The 22880-nt window shown below is 39.4% G+C and overlaps 1 protein-coding gene across 1 annotated transcript; it reads left to right on the top strand.

Moving 5' to 3' along the window:
• The first annotated feature begins 6826 nt into the window (after positions 1–6826).
• Positions 6827–18719, top strand: tmie (transmembrane inner ear). Its single transcript, XM_071521428.1, is given in 5 exon segments — positions 6827–6934; positions 10984–11101; positions 12089–12238; positions 18410–18664; positions 18667–18719. Coding segments are annotated over 5 exon segments (684 nt in total).
• The last annotated feature ends 4161 nt before the right edge of the window (positions 18720–22880 follow it).

The raw sequence follows: 22880 nt of genomic DNA, 5'->3' as shown, positions 1-22880 counted from the left end.
TGAAAGACCGTGATGGTTCCTTTGCGCGTTTGATGACCTCAGTCAAGCCACTTAGACCTTGAGTAGCAGAGTTTATCAACTTAGCCCTGATGGCATCAGACAAGTGTTCCTGCTGATTGCAGAAATGATTGACGCTGATAGCATGTCTCACCATGGTTTGATGTCCTGTCTGCTTGCTGTTTTCTAAATGTCACTGTCACATTATATTAAATCAACGTATGCCTCACTCACTTGCAGCCTTAAGTGCATTAGAGGTATAGACAGCAACAGTGTGAATGCTTTGTATACTATGAATAGAGTATTTGTAATAATCACATAATGGATCATCACATTTGATCAAGGGAACCAAGCCACCATCAAATGTTGTATATTGTTTTACCTTAAAAGCTATGACATTACTGGAGTTTTTAGTTTTTCTTGGCTCCAGACTATTATAAGTGAATGTTTGACAGCCCAATCCAAATAGTAAACACCGCAGTTGAGTTCCCAAACGCTTCAATATTCCTTTTAAATATTACTGCTAATCACTTCTGACTTGAAACCAGCTGTGTGGGAATAGTGGTCGAAAATGAATGCGGACTCCAGCTACACAAACTCCCACTTTGCTCCTCCATACATTCCCCAGAGCATGTCAAATGTATATACAGTATGATCTTAGCTTCTTATTCCAAAAAGGTTGTCTGGTTGTGTGTAGCCTGGTGGGAGTGGCCCTTACATTCATGCTAACATCCGAGTTATTTTCTTCCGATCTAGCCAAAAGGATTTCAGCAGAAACCCCCTCCTCCTCCTCCCCTCCACATCACGCTTAATTTAAAACCATGGCTGAGTTAGTGTGCTGCTTCAAATACCGCACTATTTCTTCCAGAACCCTGTGGGAGATTGGCAGGTCCCCATTGGACTGAGCGAGAAAGTGCCACAAGACAAAAATATCAGACTTTGGACGTGATGAAGAAAGCCTTTATGCTCAGAGAAACAAAAAACAGCTTGTGTTGAATACCTCCTGGATTGAAGGTGAGGCACCCTTCTATGTAGTATGCCAGTGTGCGTCGCTGAAGGAAGAGAAGAGATACCATGAGCCTTACGACTACATGTTCAGCAGGATTGCCAAATATGCAGCAAATATGTAGCAATGTGCGTCAGAATGAGTGTTGGTGGAGCAAATAGTTGTCATGGTCTCTAACTGTATCGCAGTCCAGGGAAATGTTTAACGTGATAAATTTGTTTGGTTGTTTTTTAAACCTGCCATAACATAACTTCATCTAAAAATGAAGTCAATGCTCATAAACATTTAGAACATTTTTTTCCACACAACTGAAATTTGAAGCTTTCATTTTGGACATGCAGTCTACTTGACAGGAACAAACTGCAATATTATTATCACATTTTGGGAAGCTATTTCTAATTTGGCTTTTGAATGAATGTTGGTATCAAAGATTGTCATACAATACTCATTTCAGCTTGTCTCAACACAGTTAAGAACTAATGTTATCTTAAATTAATATGACTATTGACTGTTGACTTCAGTCATTAAAGGGTGTCATCACTTTCAAATAAATTACATTTCACCAAACAATTTTAATATTGTTTTATGGAGCTGGATTACGCAGAAAGGTGTAGATTTATTCCAAAATGCCCAATAACCCACCAAACCAAACACAAACTTATGTAAACACAGCATACGTAAACAGCCTCACCTATTTGTCATTCCAGGTTTGAATGACTCCTTTCTCCATCCTTCTCCTCAGAGGTATTCCCTCGTTCTGGACCAATGCTTCCTGCAGACCATTGACTGCATCCAGAAACTAAAGTAAATAGTGGAGCTGTGAACGCAGAGGTTAAAGTTAGCCATCAGTATATGAGGGATCTGTGAACTTTTCTCAGGCCTGAAAACGGTTTGTGCCTCTATGAGTCCATTCATCTCTCAGTACCTCTCATTTACATGTAATGGAAAGAAAATAAACAGCTGAGTCCTAATGTGCTCATTTACAGTAAGTAGAAATAAAGTAATGAGCTGTTATCTTTACACAGACAGTGGTGAGGTGACAGCGAGCAGTTTTATATCAGTTAAAGGCTTTATGGGGTGACTGAAATTGATATTGACATTGATATGCAAAATCATACAGTTTGGAGGCGATCACCACAGTCAGCCACAATTCATAGTACTGTGTTGACAAGACAAGTTCTGCTGGCAGAGACTCTGTTTTTGATCTTGATTTTTCTCTTGCCTTCTTGCCTTTTAAGTTATGCCTGCTCATTCTCAACCTCTTTAAGTTGCTCGCAGTTCCTCAACAGGCATGGATCAGTACAGTACAGTATGACGTCAATAGGATTCCTTATAGCCTTCTTCAAGAAGCTCAATTCAGCACAATACATTTGTGTACCAAGTTTAAATCTGTGTCAAGATACAGGGCGCATCACTAGATGGCAGTGTGGTCAGTCCTGTATATCAACCACCTTTGACATGTTTTTTTTTGACAGTGAATTACTTTTTTTTGTCCTGCAATGATGCTGTCTGACACAAAAAAGCCGAAACGGAAAATACCGATTAAATTTAATGCTTAATCTGCTCTACAGTGTATTGCTGAATCTATTATTATGATTTTTAATTGCGCATATGAGGAGTTGGCTGTGATTAAATCAATAGATTATAATAGAAAGTGATCTCCCTGCTTCCGGGAGTGGATGGAGTGAATAATTATCAAATGATCCCATGATTTACTGCACCAGTTTGATCATAATGATGACCCTTTATACACATGGTGAATTAGTCCTGTCTTAGTACAAGTTTTATCATTTTCATCAGATGATAGTGCACAAACACATCAGCGACATGCAGAGTTTCACAGTAAAGGACAGCAGTGCAAATACACAGAGTGCAAAATGACATTTAAACAAATTGAGTCCAAAGTCATGACAGCATACAGTATTTTCAAATTTGTCATCATACCCTGTTTCATCTTCATACACAGCTCCTCACACACTGGGCCCTGTGCTCTGACACTATAGGCTGCTCTGCAAGCCCGTCCCTGTGGCTCTTCTCCATATTGTCCCTCCAGTGGTGGAATGATTTCCCCACCATGGTCACAACTCTTTGAATTGTTCCTTATCGTCTGTTGGAACCTGAACAAACCCATTTCTTCACAAAACACTTCACCTCACATCTGATCTTGCTCCATTTGTTTCTGCTTCACTTTTATTTTCATACCTACTATTTCACCATTGATGAGGATGCATCAATATACTAGGAAAACAGGAAAGTTATTCCACTGAGTGCAGGTTTTTTTTGTCGCGTGCAGTTCTTATTATTGCTTTGAATGTTGGTGATCCATGAATTTAAGCTCATTTTACTGTTTCACTACGATTGCACTGACATGATTCACTCTGTTAAATGTTTAAAACATAAATGCCACATGCATCCCCATTAGCCTCTACTGGTGTCAAAGGAGCAAGATGTTTTTATAGCCAAAGGGAGGAGAAAATGCAGTAGAGCTGGAAGTTTGAATCATTGACTGTGTTATGTGTGTCCATAGTCACTGGTGCAGATATCCTTCATATTCAGGCCAGTTTACTCATCAGCAACAACCCCAAACAACTGTAGCTGCAAGGAGAGAGGAGCGGTTGGGGGTCAGGTCGGTTACAATCCCAGTCCTTTAACACATGCAGACACCATGGCATTGACATTTGGCTCACAGCTACTGCTGGTGGGATCTGATGCATTCTGGAAATGTGCATGTGGGCACTACTGATCATTTTGGCTTTTTTTTTTTTGCCTTTATTTGAGTAGAGAGAGTAGAGAGAGAGACAGAAAAGATTGGGCGAGAGAGAGGGGGAGGAGGATGTTGTGATTACATGGTATGCACCCTTGCAAACACCAGGATGCCTGTAGGAGGCTGACTGTTGCTCAATGTTTTGTTTTTCTTCACAATACACTTCTGTCTGTGGATGTTAATCTGTGAGGCCCTGTACTTGTTGACACAATAAGCACATCAACTGATTAATACGTTATGGCCCTATGGTCCACTATTGCCAGCGCTATCTTTCACACAGAGTGCATTGTCAAAAGTGGCAATGAAGCATTATCAGACCCAGTAAACCCACAGTACATATGTAGATTAACAATGCAGGTCTTGTGAAACTGTTGAAAAGACGATGCGCTCAAAAATTTCAAAATGCTTTGAAGTTTTACAAACAATCACAAAGGAGTTGCATTATTAAAGCAGACAGTTCACTCAGTTTAAGAATTCACATATGTTTTTCCTTGCTGGATCCTAAACAATCTGTCAGCTGTTTCTGCCTCTCTTTCCCTTTTTAAGTGGTTCCTGATACTAGAAATGAATGTGTTTAATACAGCAAAAAGACAACATATTTGGAGACCATGAGCTCAGAATAATAAACACACATTTGCAGGCCCTAAGTGGAGGGTCTACCACCTTACTTGTCCTCTACCTCCTGATACCATGCTTTAATGGCTCTAAGCGTGTTTCTTCTATCACATATAATCTACTTCAGCAGACGGCCAGAGGACGAAAATGTCAAACACTCACAGTCTGTCCCATTGGAGGAGGCCTTTTGACTCCCTACATTGCAATCAGACAAGTCATTTGACCTTCAGTGTTTGAAGCTTGTTTGATACAACCTCTTGTTCTTCAGCAATAGTAAGGACAATTTGAGTATCAGAGGCCAAAAGGGGCAATATAGGATTTAATGGGGAACAGGGAAACGGGTGTCCACCAATTTTGAGAAATGAAGGAATTGTCTCCCCAAACATTTCTGACAATATATGATTCAAAAGACACATATGAGCAACACTTATATATTTGGTGGGAACAAAAACAATTCCACTTTTATAAGCTGTTACCTTGACATTAGAGAGAGACCTCTAATCATAATTATTGGATTTGGCTATAGGATAAGGTCTCTTTGAATAAAGAGTAAATGTCCGGTCAGTACAGCATACACTTCAACAAGACTAGGTCAAAACCTAGTATATGGCTGGACCGTGTATGGGTGTGCTATGGCCGACCAATGGTGTAACTTCATCACTCAGTCAGTCAGTCAGTCAGTGACAGACATTTGCGTTTATAGGGCTGGCACCGCTCTTGTGGTCCAGCCAAAAATTATGTTATTTCCTCAGCACCCCCCTTCATGCATTATTCTACACAAATATCCTATCCTAAGAAAGATAGAATACCAAGTAAGGGGAGAGCAGGCTTGCTGGTAACGTTGAAAAGATTTGAATCTGAGATTTGGTTATTTTATTTATTTCTAAATCAAAGGGGCTTTGAAATATCGTGTGGTTGACAGAGAGAGATTTAATAATGAACTGAAGCTTTGTGCAAGTATACCAGAGTAGACAGCACAGCAGGTTGTTTCCTCTAATCTCTGAATCCAGTTAACTGAAAGGTTATAGGTTTTAATTTTCTATATATACCTGTGATAGGACTTGTTGTTGCTTCACACCACTGTCATTAGGAACTATTTGTGACGAAGGCTGGGGAACAAGGCTTCTCGTTATCATCAACAAACCTCCAGAAGATGAGGCTGGAGGCTCCTTACGGTCTTCTGCTAATCATCATCAACACAATAAGATCGAAGTGTGTTACCTGCGTAAGAAGACTTTCCACCATCAATACACTTAACGCACAAAGCCTGGGTTTCCATGGGGACTAATGGGGTATTTACAGCTTTTCTTTTGCTTGAAAAAAACAACCTTTATAAAACCCTTCAAAGACAAGGTATTTCATCACTGTTTCATTAAAGAGTTACCCAAGAAAAGATTTATTCAGGCCAATGGAACTATGATGATAAAGAATCAATATTCACCAATGGCTTTTAATATAACAGGGCTTTGTACACCTGCTCTGAGATTTGGGAATGATGCTTGAATCCAGCCACTATCCCTCAGTTACTCACTGGAGAGCTGTCTGACTGAGACCTTGTTGTGTTCTGCAAGCGCTAACGACATCTGCCTGTTGTAGTGGTAGATGGGAACTACATTCACAGTAGCAACAGATAAGATTGGATAACTGAACCCCACAGGGACATACTGGCAATGTGTTTTGTTAACACAAAATGAAATACAACACAGTAAACCAGTCACCGGATATTAGAAACATCAACAAGGGATCGTATGGGTTCAGAGCTGTCAAAGCCAATCACACCAAGCACTTGATCACATATTGTAAAATGTCAATTTCGTAGCCTATTTCAGCACAAATTGCAGCCAAAGCAGATCTGAACTACTGAACTTCATTGTATAGGAGACTATGTCCTTAGGTAGGCACCTTTGACACACATTATCAGCTACACAGCACCTACGCTCTTCACATTTTGTTGGACTGAAAGGATGAGGCAATTGACAGATTATGACACTCGCAGCCATTTGCTTCCCTGTTCTACGTAAGCCAACCTCGTGGTTGCCTGGCCTGCCCATCCCCCATACTGTGTTAACTGCCTGTCCCTAGCAGGACGGGCTGGCTGTAAACCACACCGGGCCTATTAATTAATTAATGTACCCTAACTGCAGGGTTGGGTCCCTCCATGGTAGCGGAACAGTTTGAGCCCGCCGTGCAGGGAGGACTGGTGTGTCTTTTCTTGTGTTCCTATGTAGTGGGAGGGAAGCGAGAGGCAGGGGAGCAGAGCAGCAGACAACTGTGCGCTAGATGAGAGGACGCAGTCAGCACCATAGTGACCATCAATCACCCAAGGCCATTGTGGTTCTGTCCAGTAAACGGCGCCAGCACAGGCAGGCAGGCAGAGAGAAAGAGGGAGAGAGGAAGAGGGAGAGAGGGGGCAGGGTGCCTGCAGGGAGAAAGAGGGGGAGAGAATGGCAGGGGATCAGGCTATGTGTCCTCCTCAGCTCGTGCTGCTGGGCTTTGGAGCGGTGCTGCTGTCTCACTGCTACTCTGTGTTCTCCCAGGTCCCGGATCCTGAGGTAAGAGCCGGATATCTCCATGTCCTCCACAGGTTCTCTACAGGAACGTCCTCGGGTTACTGTGATGGGTGCGGGTGTTCCGCTGTTTAATAGGTAGCTTCATGTGATTAATGTTTATCGTTTGATCGCCAGAGCTGTTGCTTGCCATCCAGCCATGTTTGACGAAGAGTGAATGTACATATGATGATACCTGATACATTATAAGGATCTATGTGGAACGACAAAGCCATATATAGATTTTAATGGATGCATACAGCAGGGTGAATATGACAATTCGTCGTACGACAAGTCATTGTATCATTTTGTTGTTTTTCTGATAGCCTGAGATGACACTTAAACCATAAGTATGTGGTGAAGTGCCAGTTGCATCACCATGACAGAGTCAGAAACAGGGTTGGGGAGGAACAATTACATGTAACAGGACAACTACAGTGATCTGACTACTAAATGGGAACTGAACCCACTACAGTTGCTGAAAAATGCAGTAGTCTAATAATAATGATGATAATGTTATTCAAAGAAGCCATCAATTTAGAATAAATTGCATGTTTGAATTAATATTATATAGACTTTGAAAGCAAGAAAACAGCAAAATAAAAGATAAAGATAAGATAAAAGCAAAATGAACTAAAAAATAATCAGATCATGAGTAATCCAAAAGATTACTGAATACAATTATAAGCAGGCAATCTGTAAGATATATAATGGATAATATCTATATTTATACGTGTAACCCCGCCCTGGTTGGGCATGCTCTGTTTTGAAATGTGAAACTGTTAAGACCTCATACACTAAACTTTATTCTGCAGAGAATAAACAGCGGAACGTATCATGGAAGATCAGAGAAAAACACAAGAAACTTCTAGAAACTCCAGACTCCCACTGGTCGCTAATTATGACGGACTGCTTTCATAAAATGAGCGCTGAGTCGGGGCGACGCTTCATACTGTATATAAATGTAATGTTTATAGGCTTCATCCATAGTCTCAGCATATGCAGGTACTGTATGAGGTCATGAGGGCTTCAGGTGATTGCCAGTTGTAGCTTTACTTTCATGTGCATGTGGTTACTTGACTTACTTGAAAAAATCAAAATTCAAAAAAGTTGCACTTGTTTTTTCTCAACATGGCTCATTCAGAACACAGAGGACGACAGTGACTAAACATCTCTGAATAGAATCTCAATAGAAGTAGCATGTCCCTTCTGAACTATTTCCATATCCTTTATATATTTATAAAAATAGATATCCTTTTGAAAATCATCAGTCAGTAAGTGGTCCTTAACTATTGCATGTATTTTCAGACCTTAAGCCTCCATTCAATTATACTAATCTGCCTGGAGGTTGATACTCATCACATATAGTCCCTAAAGGAATTTCTAAAAAAAAAAACGTCACTTCTACTTGAAGGAGAACATCCAAATATGTATGTCGTGGAATAAATCTAACAAGTAAACAAACAATTACACAAACAAACAATAAACAAACAAAAACAGTTAATATATTTGATTAGTTTAACAATTAAGGTAACCTGGGGTCAGTGTGCCTCTGAATTTGTGTTTGTTCCATCCAAAAAAAAAAAAAAACTTCAGGCTTAACCACTAATCCTGCCACATGAAATATCCCGCGGGTGGAAAGGACTTAGCATTACATAATCACTGTGAAGCAAAATGTATTCATTATTATTAGTTAAGAGCAGTGCTAAATATCCTCATTAAGGCTAATCCTTCTGTGGGAGTTGCATAATCATGAGAGTAAACTCACTGAAACTAATTTTTCCCAAATGTTTGTTCAAGTATGGCAGATCAGCCTCCCCTGTGTCCCTGCCAGACACACAGACACTGAGGCTGGCTGGGTCTGTGACATCTTGTTTAACATGTTGACTCAGTAAAGCCAGTTTGCTCTGGTGTTGAGAATCTCACACCACTCACAGGAGAAAACCTATGAAGATCTTGGAAATGTAAAGAGCTATTACAAAGGCTCATCTTACAAGCTAGTGATTGAGCTCTATAAGAAATATATTCACCTGAAACATTTATTCTCTTAAAAGCCTTTGTTTGCGTGTAATGTGTTTTGGATGTAATGTAATTGATCTGAAAATTATATTGTGAATGATATGTTCTTAAAAGATAATAATCCTCATTGTGAGTTGATTTGTATCTGGACCAAAGCAAAACTTATTCTATTTGATCTTTTGTCTTCTCCTTGGTCCTTGTCCTTGGTCCTTGGTACATGATGATGAAACATTTCAGTCACAGCATTCGTATTGGTAACATGAATGCTGTTTTTATTGATCTCTATTGGTCTCTCTGCTTTCGCTCATGACAATTTGCCACTTCACCACGTAATGACATTATCTGTAAAAGCAACAAATGCAATAAGGATCCATTTTCTGACCATCCCTCTGAACTATAGAGTTTCCAGGACAATCTTGTAACGTCAAATCAAGTGGTCGATATAGACAAGGACAAATCCTCACATTTTATCAGGGAGCCACTGGACTCAAGCTTGGCTGGTTCCAACACAGCAGTGAACCAAGCCATTGATCTCAGACACACACACACACGCACGCACGCACGCGCACACACGCACGCACACACACACACACACACACACACACACACACACACACACACACACAGTACTCCAGTTCAGTAACCCCGCCCCAGTGAGAGGTGTACTGTGTTTTGAAATGTGAGAATAGTGTCTGTTTAGATGCTATTGATTGAATTTTGCTCTGCAGAGTACAAGCAGCTAAGCTGATCGTGGAGGATCAGAGAAAACACGAGAAAATTCTAGAAACAAGCTCCCTTCGGTTGTTTAGTCTGACACGCATCACGTTTACAGGCTGCGTCCGTGGCCTCGGTGGGTGTTGGTGTCAAGTAATGGGAGATTCAGGTGATGACAGTAGTATTTTCATGAGTGTGTGGCTTTTTGGTGTCTTTGGCAGCAACTGAAGAAATACTTGAAATGCAAGACCTTCTCACTTTGCCAGTTTCCTCAGGTGGCTGGCTATATTTACTTGGAGTACTTTTTTTTTTACATTTCATCTGTGTCCTGAAAACACTCACATCTCCAAAAAGTCAGTACAGTGGTTTGGTGTAATCCCAAAGTCATGAAGCATTTATGCATGTCAGGAACAAGGTCCGCTGTCAGTCACTGTTAAAATCAACCAGGCTTCAATCAATCATCAACAAAGTGTGACAGCATGTAGAAAGGGTAGAAAAGTGAGGCGGTAAATGGATGGTAGTCTCATGCTTGTCAATACTGTGACAGCAAAAGCCGTCATGTGACATGAGATAACAGCTAAAGAACTTGTGCCCTTTATAGGATTTCAAACAGCTTGATATCTGAAATTTATTAACCTATATCTGCAAATCTCTCAGTAATTGGCCATTCCAGTATTATAGATTCAAAGAGATCCATGATTACCTAATTTGCATATTATGTTAGAGAGATTAAGTAACTGAGTAAAAGGTCATAATTTGTTCATGACATTGACATGGCTCGCTTTCTGTTATCTGCAATGTTTTTGTAAAAGGATAACTACAAATTTACAAATGATTAAATAATCCTTGATACACTGGTGATATAGCAAACTAATAATTTATAAACATATGTTTAAAAATGTATTTTTGTTGTGAAATATGGATGAATAAAACATCAATAAGTTTTGCTAGTTTTGCTGTTTTTTTACTAATGAACACAAAAAAATAATACCTACATAAAAAGATAAATCATTGGCAAATTGTTCATCATTTATTAACGCTTAACAAAAATAGCGATTTCAAAGCATTTCTGCCATGTGGAATTCAACTTTACTTTTGACTGACATTTTTTGGTCTTTTTGGTTTTGAGTCGAGTGGTAAAGAAGTTCAAGCAACTGATCCTTCTCCCAGTTCCATGTTCTTATCCCTGAATTCATTGACGTGTACGAAGTTTTAATATGTACTGCGTTCTCTCCATAGGTTGTCAGACTTGAATGTAGTCTGGTGGTATATTTGTGGTCTACAGAGACTTAAGGAAGCCATGTTTTCTCTTTCATCCATAGCTTGCACCCACAGACCCCCCAAAGAAGCCCGACCCTGTCAACTCAGAGACGGTTGTTTTCTGGGGACTGCGGCTATGGCAGGTCATCGGCATCTTTTCAATGTTTGTTTTAGCAGTTGGTAAGTAGATGTCATGAAATCACATTTTTTTTCACCCTTGCAAAACACTGTTGAAGGACAGCCACATATGCTGTCATCAATCATAGTGGCAGGCCAAAGATGTCTATGCAATTGTGTGTCAACAATTTATGTATTAAATTAGATAAGATTAGATTTGACTTTATTGCCTTTGCCTTTATTTGCCTTTGGCTTCTCCTACATACAAATCCTTAAAAACAAAAAAACATACAATAGTACAATGGAAAACTTATTAGCAACAAAATAGTGAAGATTTAGTTGAGTTAAGCAGTGTTCAGCAGAGGTCAGCTTAATGAAATAACAACTTGATTAGTAGTAATAAGACGGATAACACATCAGGAAAGACAGGGATCACTTCTATTTTTCCAGAAGTTCGTTATATCGGTGATTGTAAAAACATGGAATGTAATGGACAAATGGATTTAAAAATGATGGGAAAAATGGAAGAATGGACAATAAGGTTTTGGCAAATCTTAGAAAGGAAGCTATTCAATGTTTTTACACAACAGGAATACTGAAAAGGAAAAGCAACACAAATAATGTATAGGTTTTATATATTTACTCCACCCCCCACCAAAAAACTGAAACAAAAATACAATCCCAAATCCAACATTCCTCTTCGTCCCAATGGCACCAATAGTTCCACACAAGGTGGGGAATGTTGGTTCAAAATGCAGACTGTGCTTGTGCATCACAGCAGTGTTTTTTCTCAAACCCTGCTGATGTACAAATTGCTCATCTGCTACAGTGCACTTACATGTCATCAGTGAAACTTTCTGATTCGTTAAACAACAGAATGTCCGGGAGTATAAGTGTTACATAATTTAATTGATTGACTGACCTTTGGCCTAGTTTCTGTTTAAAACACCCAAACAGATCATAATCTTGTGAGTGAAGCTGCAATAATTCATAACATGTTCTATTCAAATAAAATCTCTCTCTCTGTCTCACTCCCTTTCTCCCTTGCAGTTATCACACTATGCTGTATCTTCAAATGCCGAATCCCAAGAACCAAAAAGGAAATTGAGGCACGAGCCGCGCAAAGACAGGCAGCCAAGACATACGCCGACACGTTAGAGACGGTACCTCCGCTGAACGAGCTGACTGAGATCCCAGGATGTGAGTGCCTCTCTATATTATCTTTCTCTCTCTCTCTCTCTCTCTCTCCTGAGATCATTTGGCTAGTTTCCCCTTGCGTTATCTTTTCCTATCACTACTGTGTCTGATTAAACCGGCACCGGGCAACTTCACACGTTGGTGGCTCCAAATGGCATGCGTGCAATAACGGTTTGAAAACGTTTTGAACGTCAATACCCAGAAATCATGTAACGTGACGTCACGTGACGTCAGTAAACTGCACACAGTATGCGCATGTTTACCAACCTGGCTTTATACCAAAGGATACCAAAGGGCAAGAGAGACAAAAGATCGCTCGCTGCTGTTTAGGAGACAGTTTGTATTTTCATTTGTCACTTAGTGTGGGTGGAGAAGTGTCCATACCCAACACCAGAATTTCATTTGGGCAAACAGGCCGCATCTACCGGGTCTTGGAACACTCTTCTCTGTTGCAACCCCACTTTGTGATTTAGGCTGTTAAGACAGTTGTCTTTTTTACATGAAACTCTTGCCTAGTGCAGATTTAACTCCCTAATTTTTACTTTCTGTTCTTGCTTTCTACTTGACGCCTCACAAAACTCACTTCTCTTTGTTTTTTATCTGCTGTCTTCTCTTCTCTTCTCCTCCTCTCCTCCTCTCCTCTCCTCTCCTCTCCTCTCCTCGTCTCGTCTCGTCTCGTCTCTTCTCTTCTCTTCTCTTCTCTTCCTTCCAGCTACCCCAGAAGCTGCTGCTGTGCAGACAGTCTCTGAGCAGGTCCAAGCTCAAAGTGCCAGCAGCAGCCAGCTCCCAGTAGTTAGGGAGAACGAAGAGCACAGCAGCCCCCTCACTCTGCCAGAGACGGGATGACTTTCCTACTTCCCCTTTCTTCCCCTCTTATCTTCCTTCTTGGGTTCAGACACTCTTCTTGGGTCAGTGAGATTTTAGAAACTGTGTGTACACTGGTAGACATCCTACACATCCTAGACATCTTCATGCACCTATCGCCTATCAGTCCTTCAGTACTTATGAAGCTGCTGCAGCCATCTCTTATTCTTCCAATTCCAAGTAGAATTGAATGGAAATGACATGTAACAGAAAATGTGTGTCTCTCAGTCAACTGGTCACCAGATCATCATACCCTTGTGCCTTTTATAGCTATAAAAAGAACTAAATTTCGTAGTAGTGCAGCAGTGATTCACTATGGAGTCTGCGAAGTAAAAAAGAAATAGCACTATGGCTACAAGATGCTAATCGTACTGTTTTCCGCAAAGAATACAGTTTTTAGGGCAGCTACACTATTGTGAAGCTTTTTCTTCTTTCTTAAAGCCTGGTTAGTTTTGTTGATGTACAGTAAATGCACTTGTGTCGGCGTCTTTGCATGAAATTGGACATGGGTGTTTGACTTTGGTAGTGTGGATTATAAGAGTGGTCATGCATGCTCCATGCCTAATGTTTGTTGTCTGTGTTTGTCTATTTCCCTACCTGTCTGTTTGCTTTCCTATGTAAGATTAGCTTTGAATAAAGCAAATCAAACCCAGTATCTGCCATTAGCATCTTAAGTATGATTAAGTTTTGTTCTTGTCTTTCCTTCTTTCCCTCCTCTCAGCTCCTCTCTGGAATTTGGTGTGTCTGTCTGTGTAGAGCTAAACCATTCTGTGGCTTTTTAAGGTCAAGAATGGTGACAAATAGGGACTGACATCTGTCCTGCCCTGTGTCTCTAGTTGATATATTATGCATTCATGTGCACAAATACATCCATTGTTTATCATATGCGATTAATTATGGATGAAAAAGCATTGAGCTGTCAATAAGTTTTACTGCCATGATAACTGTGTCAAATACGATCTGAGAAATCACGTGAAAACCTACAGTGACGAGAGCATCCGTGTCGCATCAATTTCTGCTTCCATCACGGAGAGCTGATCTAATATGCATTTGAGTAAATCCTCTTCCGTGACCATATATGTAATCAACCGTGTGGCGGGGTGGAGGGGAGGTACACTGCAGCCATTATAAAGAGAAAGGATGAACAGATATCTAATGACTGCTCTCAACCATGAACTCCAAACACACCATACTGTAACGCTTGCCTCTGGATTAACTGAGAGGGGGCACCGTAAATGTACAAGCAGATATGCAAATGACGCTTTGAGGCCTCTCTCCAGCGATTATGTCATGCATGAGTAAACAAATATTAAATATATATAAGAATGCGTGACAAATCGAATGACTCCATAGTCGTTGGAGAGAACATGGAGGGAACATAGTTTTTGAATGCGTTCTGTCAGGAAGAATATAAAATGAATTCCATGAGCTAAACTTTTGTGAGTTTCTTTTCAAAATAATAAGTAAAGGCATGATCATGCAAATCGAGAGGGCACTTTGGGATTCATTTGCCAAACCAATCAGTACTAATAATACAAAACATAACTTAGCATGTACTTAAAAGGGATGTTTGCAAAGTGAGCATCAAGAAACGCCCACAGTTTTAACTCATGGATATGAAAACATCACATGGCGTCTGAACACATGAATACAATATGAATACTCATGAATAATATTTTATAGCTTGCATTTTTCACACCTGACACCCAGCAGCAAATTTCTCAAGTGAGTTCACATTAAGAGTAAAGCAACAAAGGTAGACATAAGTGGAGCTTTTGAAAGTGACATCCATCTACCACACTACACATCTCCTAGGAGCTTTAAACTGAGCCAAGTTGCATTTTCAGCGTTTTTTGCAGCATGACACCATTGAAGAAGTATGAAATTCTCCATGAAGAATTTCTCTATTGCTTAATTTGCATGTTTTGGCCTGAGCTGGTGAAGGCATCTGGGGCTAAATATGGGAAAATGAACCTATCTTTTCCAATTTCACAGGCGATATCCATCGCAGACAATGAGAGAAATGCAGTGAGGATGAGGGAAAGAAAGCTTCTCTCTTCTCTCACCCATCCGTTGCTATCATTCTCTCTCTCTCTCTCTCTCTCTCTCTCTCTCTCACACACACACACACACACACACACACACACACACACACACACACACACACACACACACACACACACACACAGGCTCAAACATTAAATAAAACACAGGAAATTAAAAGGTAGAGTTGGGAAGATCACTCCTGTTTACCACCTTCACTTATTTACCCATCACCATCTGCTGCTACAGGACACTATGTGTGTTTGTCAAGTAGGTGACAGTTAAGAGATTCTCACTCTTAATCTCACCAAGCTGTTGCAGTTGCTGTTCTAACAACTCATGCATTTTTCACACATATCTCTGTCCCCTATAGAGCTGAATGGGGGAGGGAGGAAAGAGTCATTTTGGGGTCAAAGCATGCTGATTGTCGAGGGACAGACTTGCAAAAAGGAGTTCAGTATGGTTGCATGTCTCACCCTGTTCCTCAGGATGCAGAAGGTTTACAAAGAGTGAAAACAAACCATAATGATAGAGGCCTTGTTGGTGCTATGAATAAAGTAGCAGCGCTAAATAGCCTGTGGCTAGAAGGAGCATCAATTGTACTGAGCTGATTCCCTCCAGTCTAACCGGGATATGAGTGGCAAATAAATCTGATATGTGATATAATATTACATTTACATTTTAGGTATTTGGCACAACCATTTAAAACAAGGAAATAACAAAAGAGATAAAAACAATAAGGGTAAAATAATAATGAATAAAATAGTTACAAGTAATAGTAGTAGTTATAAGTAAAATAGTTACAATAATATATAGTATAGTTACAAAAATAGTACAGCAATAAAATAATAATAATAATGATAAAAAATAATAAATAATTAAAAATAATTATAATACTAATTAAAAAAATATTGGAATGACAGCTTAAAAAAGTGTGTTTTTAGTTGTTTACAGTTTACAGATGAAGCCTGATGAATCTGCGCTGGGAGAGTATTCCAAATTCTGGTTGCATAGAAACAAAAAGCAGCTTTTCTCCACTGTTCCCTGCGCTTAACAGTGGGGATGCTCAATCAACCGGCGTTTGATGATCTTAAACATCGACTTGGAAAATTTTCCTTCAGGCATTCTGATAAATATGCAGGTGCTACACTGTGTAGCGCCTTAAAACAAGTAAAAGAACCTTAAAATCAATTCTAAAAGAGACGGAAAGCCAGTGCATGGTGTGATATTCATGCTTTTTTGTCTTGGTAAAATTATCTGAGATATCATGTTGAGCAGACAGATGGACACAGCCTGATACTTAGTCCCCAGCCATTAGTAAAGCATGTAAGGGTCAGAACTATAGTTCCCTGACCACAGAACTTGAATGCATAGAAAGACACTTCCTGGTGTTTCATTGTAATTTTCCTCTGATACACCTAACATGGCTTTCACAGTGTTTTGATAATGCTGTAATGTAAATAAACATCATTGTCTCATGTGTGGACAAAACACGAGACTCAGAAAGTTAGAAGGTTCATCACACCTGCCGCTGGACTGTTCAGCCACTTGACGCCGTTGCCATGGTAACACATCAGCTTTCTGAGTCTCATGAACCGAATCAACACAGACTTCCTCAGTCTATAGCAGCCACTGTAAGTGAACCAGCCAAATGACCATTTGAGAGTGCAGATTTTAATGGAAATGACTGTTCTATCAATTCTATCAATTCAAATCAGATTCTATGGCCCTGACAATGTTCCCTTGAATCATCATGATCAAGAGAGAAGTGCTTGGAAAAGGCATAAGAGCTAAGGAAGTATAGGCGCTTATGAGAGTCAGTAGAGGAGAACTACAGGAGGATAGTAGAGGAAGACATTTACAGAACTGGCTCAAAACATAATACAACCTATTCACAAACATTCTTATGGTTGGCTGATTATTTTAAGTCAGTTGGATTCACCTGACACAGTGAACCATGAGATTAAAATCATTTGAGTTTCATTTTGACCCCTCTGGCAACTTGTGACATTTAAGGTGTGTTTGATTTTCCTTTGAGTATCTCCAGCATCTTTGTAGCATTTGTCAAGCACTAGGAAAATGTTTGCTCTGGTACTGGGGAAGAATATAATAATATAAAGAAGCCCCACTTGGCCCCAACTGTAGTCTTTCCTTTTAGTGAATTTTCACAGGGATTTAACAGTGGCTGCTGAAGTGTGAAGCGACACCAGTGTTTCTTGCTGATGCACATATGGTCAGGTGTAATTCTCTGACCCTCTCCCCAGGCCGAGCTCCATCCCACGTCTGAACGATGTGATGTGTGACACACATAGTCTTTAGCCCAAAGCTCTTTTACCTCCCTTGATAATAGATTACGACTTGTAAACATCTACTGTATCAGCTGTCTATGTCTAAACTTTTGTTAACATTCGATCTGTTGTCTAAACACCAGCTGCTACTTTTAAACAAAAGTATAGTGGTGACATTATGACAGATACAATAAATGCTGAAATCTTTTCAATATTAACTACTAGCATCACTTTACAATGAATTCATAGCTGCATAAAATAATTATGAAATAATTTAATGTAAAGGTAGGAAGAGTATTTTATGTAATATTTAGAAATACTGCTACTTCAGTTAATCAATTCAGAGTGGAGTGCTTGTCTAGAAAATTAGTGAGGGATTAGTTATTAATGAGCAGCTCACTGATAAAATACTCATGTAATACTATTTTATTTATGCATCTTTCAAAATAAACCTCGTTCTTGCAAATAATTTGATGATGTCATTATTACTTCGGAACTTTGGAACTTCAAAGGACGATTCCTCCAAAGAAAATGCTAAATTTAATTATATTCACTACTTAGAAGCACTCAGAAAAGTAGCACCCTTGCTTTCTACCTCTGATAATGCTGTACATCCTTATTTTGGGTTGGAGGATGTCATCACTTCTATGGGAATGGTTTGAGGTGCAGCTTCATATTTGCCTCATCTAAGACTTGGAAGCATCAGTCAACAAGCACAAGGCTGACTTCAAACTTTCAATGTTCATTTCTCATCCAGAATGCATTTAGAACAATCCCATTAAAAGAATAAATAGACCATGCTTATTAGAATGGATAGAAACAGATATACTTTCCTTAGCCCTCAACCCACTTAAGGTAGCGTTCTCTTGGATGAAATTTTCCTTTCCAATTATCATGGTTTTTGGAGGCAGGACCTTGATGGTACCTGATGTCTCTGTGAAGCCTGTCCTTATTTATTTATTTTTTCTTCTTTCTACAGCGGCAAAAGCAGAGGAAAAAGAAGAGGTGACAACAGTCTCTGGGAAAGTGGATGCTGAAAAAGGAGAAAAAAAGCCCAAGGAGGGCAAGAAAGAGGGCAAGGGTGCCAAAGAAGGAAAAGGAGATGAAAAGGAGGGCTCAACAAAGAGGAAGGGTGACAAAGGTGAAAAGGGGGGATCCAAGAAAGAGGGTGGTGAAGGAAAAGGGAAGAAATCTGGAGAAAAAGGAGACAAAGGGGGAGACAAAGGGGAGAAAAAGGTGGCGGCAAAGGAGGAGCTAAGGGGGGAGCCAAGAAAGGTGCTAAAAAGTGAACTCTACCTTCCATGGACAAACACAGCAAAGGATTATTTCATATTTTTCAACAGAGGCTTTTTGGATACTTTTTCTAAAATTACATTTGTATGATATTGTATTTTAAGAAAATAAAAAGCATATATCAATTAAATGCATTATTGAAATTTTGTGCTCTATATAGGAATTACTGCATAAGTATGCTCACATGCAATCTTACTTACAATTGAATCATGCAAGTTGTAAGAATTATCAGAGCACAAATACAATTCTGCAAACAAGAGTACTGTGTAATTATAAATTTATTGTCTTATTCACAATACACTGATGAACCTTAGAGACCAGAAAACATCTTCCTGTTTAATTCCAAGTTTACATTTACATCTACATCAGCTTGCCTAAATCACTATGGAGTGATAACAAGGTATGATGCGTCTTAGCAAACACTGTCCACATATCTTAAGCAGAACCATATGAAAGACCAATGTCTATTCCACTGAGTACATTTCAGTATGAGATAAATAAAGACAATGAAACACATTTTATACTTCCATGAGAGGTATTTGAAAACAATGAAACTAATACAACATTAGCTCTATGAATATTGGCCTTATTATACACTTGATTTCCAAAACACAATCAATTTACATGATACAATCAAAACAAAATACTGTATTGTAGGGTATTAAAGTGCTCAAATATAAATGTCCAAATGTTTTCTCAAAAAGAGGATTTTCATACTGATATTGCCCACCCTCATGTAATCAAAGATATATAGATACTGTCTGGATTAGCTACACAACACTGACCTAAAACCCAAGTTTCCTCGCCCAGTGGCAATTAGTGGCAAGCCAGCTCGGATTTGAAGTACCACTGCTGACAACTGAAGAAATGATAGCTAGGCTTTTGCAATTTGATGGTGGTAAAAAATGTCACAGAAAAAAAAGTAAAAAAAAAAGAATAAAAAAAAAAAAGTTGGCATTAGTTGGTGTGCCTGTTTGGCATTGTCAAATATGTTTTTTAACTGTATTTTTAAATGAATTACCCAGTGAGAATATGGTTTTCCAGAGAATTATGTCCAATGTGATGAATGTTAACTGAAAGTAGTCAGTAAAGTATGAAAAATGAGTTTTCAGTGACAGTAAGGGATTATCAACTCAAAAAGGTTTCCCCTCAACCACAGTCTTTTCCTTTTCCACCATTGTGGACTGCAGCCACCTGTAATTAGTGTTGTAGTCAATCCACTAAACCTCGAGTCCAGTCCCAATCATGGCCAATCCAAGTCCCCATGGAAATGTTCAAGTCAAGTCCAACTTGAGTCCCTTAAGGGCCAAAATGCACTTCCCAGAATTCCACTGATAATTAGTCAAAATGCACAGGCAGTCGACAGTCAAAAGCAGTTGGAAGTTGTCTGGCTCAAATGAGTGTTTTGACATTTCTAAACTGGCTGTAAGGCTAGTAAAACTAAATTTGCTCTATGGGAAAACACTGCAGACAAGCTGAAAAGTTGTATGTTTTATCTTACATTTTCTTTTAGATCAATCTGAACCTGCTGAATCTGCTGAATTAACTTCATTAATGCTACATCTGCTCACTTAGAAAAATGACTACTTTCTGAGTTGTGAGTCTTACATCTTGATCTGCACTGCTGTTTCTGACTCAAAGAAAATTTTGCAATTTGCAGTTTGCTTGATGTACTCCTCGGTAGTACAGACTGCAGCAGACCAGGCCTGACTAATTTCCAATCTTGAGCAGACTGGTAGATGGACTTTAAGTCTCTGTGCAGAGAGCACACATCCTAATGAATCTATCAACAGATGAAGCAGAAGGGAAGGTGGGTGTACAGTTTTTAGCGAAATGCTTAACAACACAATTCAGTCAGTGTGAAGGAACAAAAGAGCACAACAGCAAATAGGATAGGTCTGGAGACATGAAAACTGAATCCAAGTCAAGTTAAAAATCTAAGTACAACAAAACCGCCTGTAATAGTAATGGTCTTAATCCATCGCTACCGCACAGCCGTCAGTTGAGCTACTGAGAGTGGTGAATGTTTTTTTCTCCTTTGCTTCCCTGCTGTTCAGCTGAAAACTTTAATCTGCGTGGGCGTTGAATTTCAACACAACACATAGATCTCTAGATTTTCCCACACCAACTACCAATACCAAATACTTTTTTGGGGGGGTAATTTTCTTGCAACTTTATGACTATTTTGTCATTGCAAACAGGATTGGACCAGTTGGACCGTACGCTGAAATACTGCAATAAATCTTTTTCTAAGGCAGCGTGCTCTGCCTTTTCTCTTTGGTATAGTAGGTAATGTGCCCTAACCTGCAAACCATGACCATTAACACAGTATCCACACTCAACGAGAGGTTAGGAATAAAATGCACAGGACATAACATTTTAAGACTGGGACATCTCAACATCTCACTTGAAAGACATAAATACAGACTCTGAGAAACAGTACTAGATATGCAGTTGTACAATGGAATTAACCGAACAGATGTACGGTGGAATGAACTGAACGCAAAACAATTATTCAAAGTGTAGAAATGTGCAAAAAGTTACTAAAGAAGGCTACACATGTTTATGCTTGGTTGTGTTGAAAGAAGCAATTTCATGACCCCAAGAGCAGTCAAACAAGCGGATTACAAGCGGCAAGTTACTGTGTTTTAGATATTTTGTGGAATGCTTCATTAAATACTAGTTTGAATGCTCTCCCTTACCTGTAAATGTATTCACCAGTTTTATTTTGGACTATATACATTATGGAACATTCCAAATATTCCATGCACCAAAAAAAAAAAAAAAAAAAAAAAAAAAAGTTCAATATTTTTACATCGAAACATACCGTAGCTTGAATACATATCCATAAACATGAACGCTATTAGCTCACAACTAGAATGTATCTCTGATCTTTGTAAACATTGTGACTTCTATTCATATGTATACATACCATATATATATATAGTATATACAAAAAAAAGCAGCATAACACTGGACCATCTGTACAATTTCTTGTGTGTTATTCAGTTCTGGTTTTCCTTCATATCCACCACAAATGTCGCTCTTGGAATTGCAGGGGAATTTGAGATTCCCTTGGATTCCTCATTTAATTAACATTCCACTGGAAAATATGAGCGTTTCCTGCACCCTGTGTTTTTGAGTGGGGTCCCTTCCTTTGAAAACTTTGTGAGAAAATATGACACCATTTCTATCAGATTCTCGTGCGGGCTTTCTTTATCTCACCTCACACTGAATCCCAAAGAGAGAGAGATGGTCTTCAAGGAAATAATTCTTATTTTGGCATTATATAGTGTGTCACGGAATATTATTGTAGAAAATGTGAATATGAACAATCATTTGAACTCTATGAAATCCATAACTATTAGACAGATGGATACCGGGTTATTCTAAACAGCAGAAACTGTACAAAGTTTTGGAAAAATCCTTTTACACAGCCTTACATGAGAGCATCCTCCAGAGAGAAATGCGGCCCATGCTGAAACATCACTGTAATAGTTTATGAATATTGGTGTGCAACAACAGAGGACTTCAATTACCTGAGTACCTTCCCTTTTACAATGAAGCAGATTTAAGTCAATGCAGAATAAGTGAGATACGACGCTATAAAGCATGAACAGCTTCCTGCACGCTTCCTCAAAAAAGCTAGGACTTTTTTTTTAAGCCTGCACTTAGTCAGCAAATTACCCAGACATTGGCCCCCAAGTGCACTCAAGATCCACTAGGCTTTACATAGGTGATTAAGGCTGTTCCCGGCAACTAACTAACTAACCCCAGTCTCTTTTATGGACTAAAACTGAGCGAAAAACATTATCAAAAGAGCAAATAGAAAAAAGGTAACACAGCGATGGCAGTGGGAAAACAAAGTAAGTGACGGCAGTCTGTTTTCAGCCTTTACACATTCAGCGTGGCAGGTGGTTGGTTAAAGTCGAAGAGAGCGTTTGCCACAACAGTGAAGGTCTTCATCCCCAAAGAAAGGTGGCCCGCTTCACAAAAGTGATACACCCTTTTTTGCCTTGAGCCTCATCAGTCGGCAATGTTCTGGCTCGATTCACAGGAGAAAAAAAACTGGCAGTGTTGGTGTATGCAGTCGTCCTCTTCAGACCGTCCTGAGAATACTGACCGTTCTATGTTTTTTTCGTTGTTTTTTTCCAGTT

This window comes from Centroberyx affinis, unplaced genomic scaffold, assembly GCF_046629955.1.
Source record: "Centroberyx affinis isolate AG114_WGS23_722 - 3 ecotype Tasmania unplaced genomic scaffold, CSIRO-AGI_Caff_v1 ptg000888l_1, whole genome shotgun sequence".
NCBI classification, from domain to species: Eukaryota; Metazoa; Chordata; class Actinopteri; order Beryciformes; family Berycidae; genus Centroberyx; species Centroberyx affinis.
This window is presented reverse-complemented; position numbering and strand designations above follow the sequence as displayed.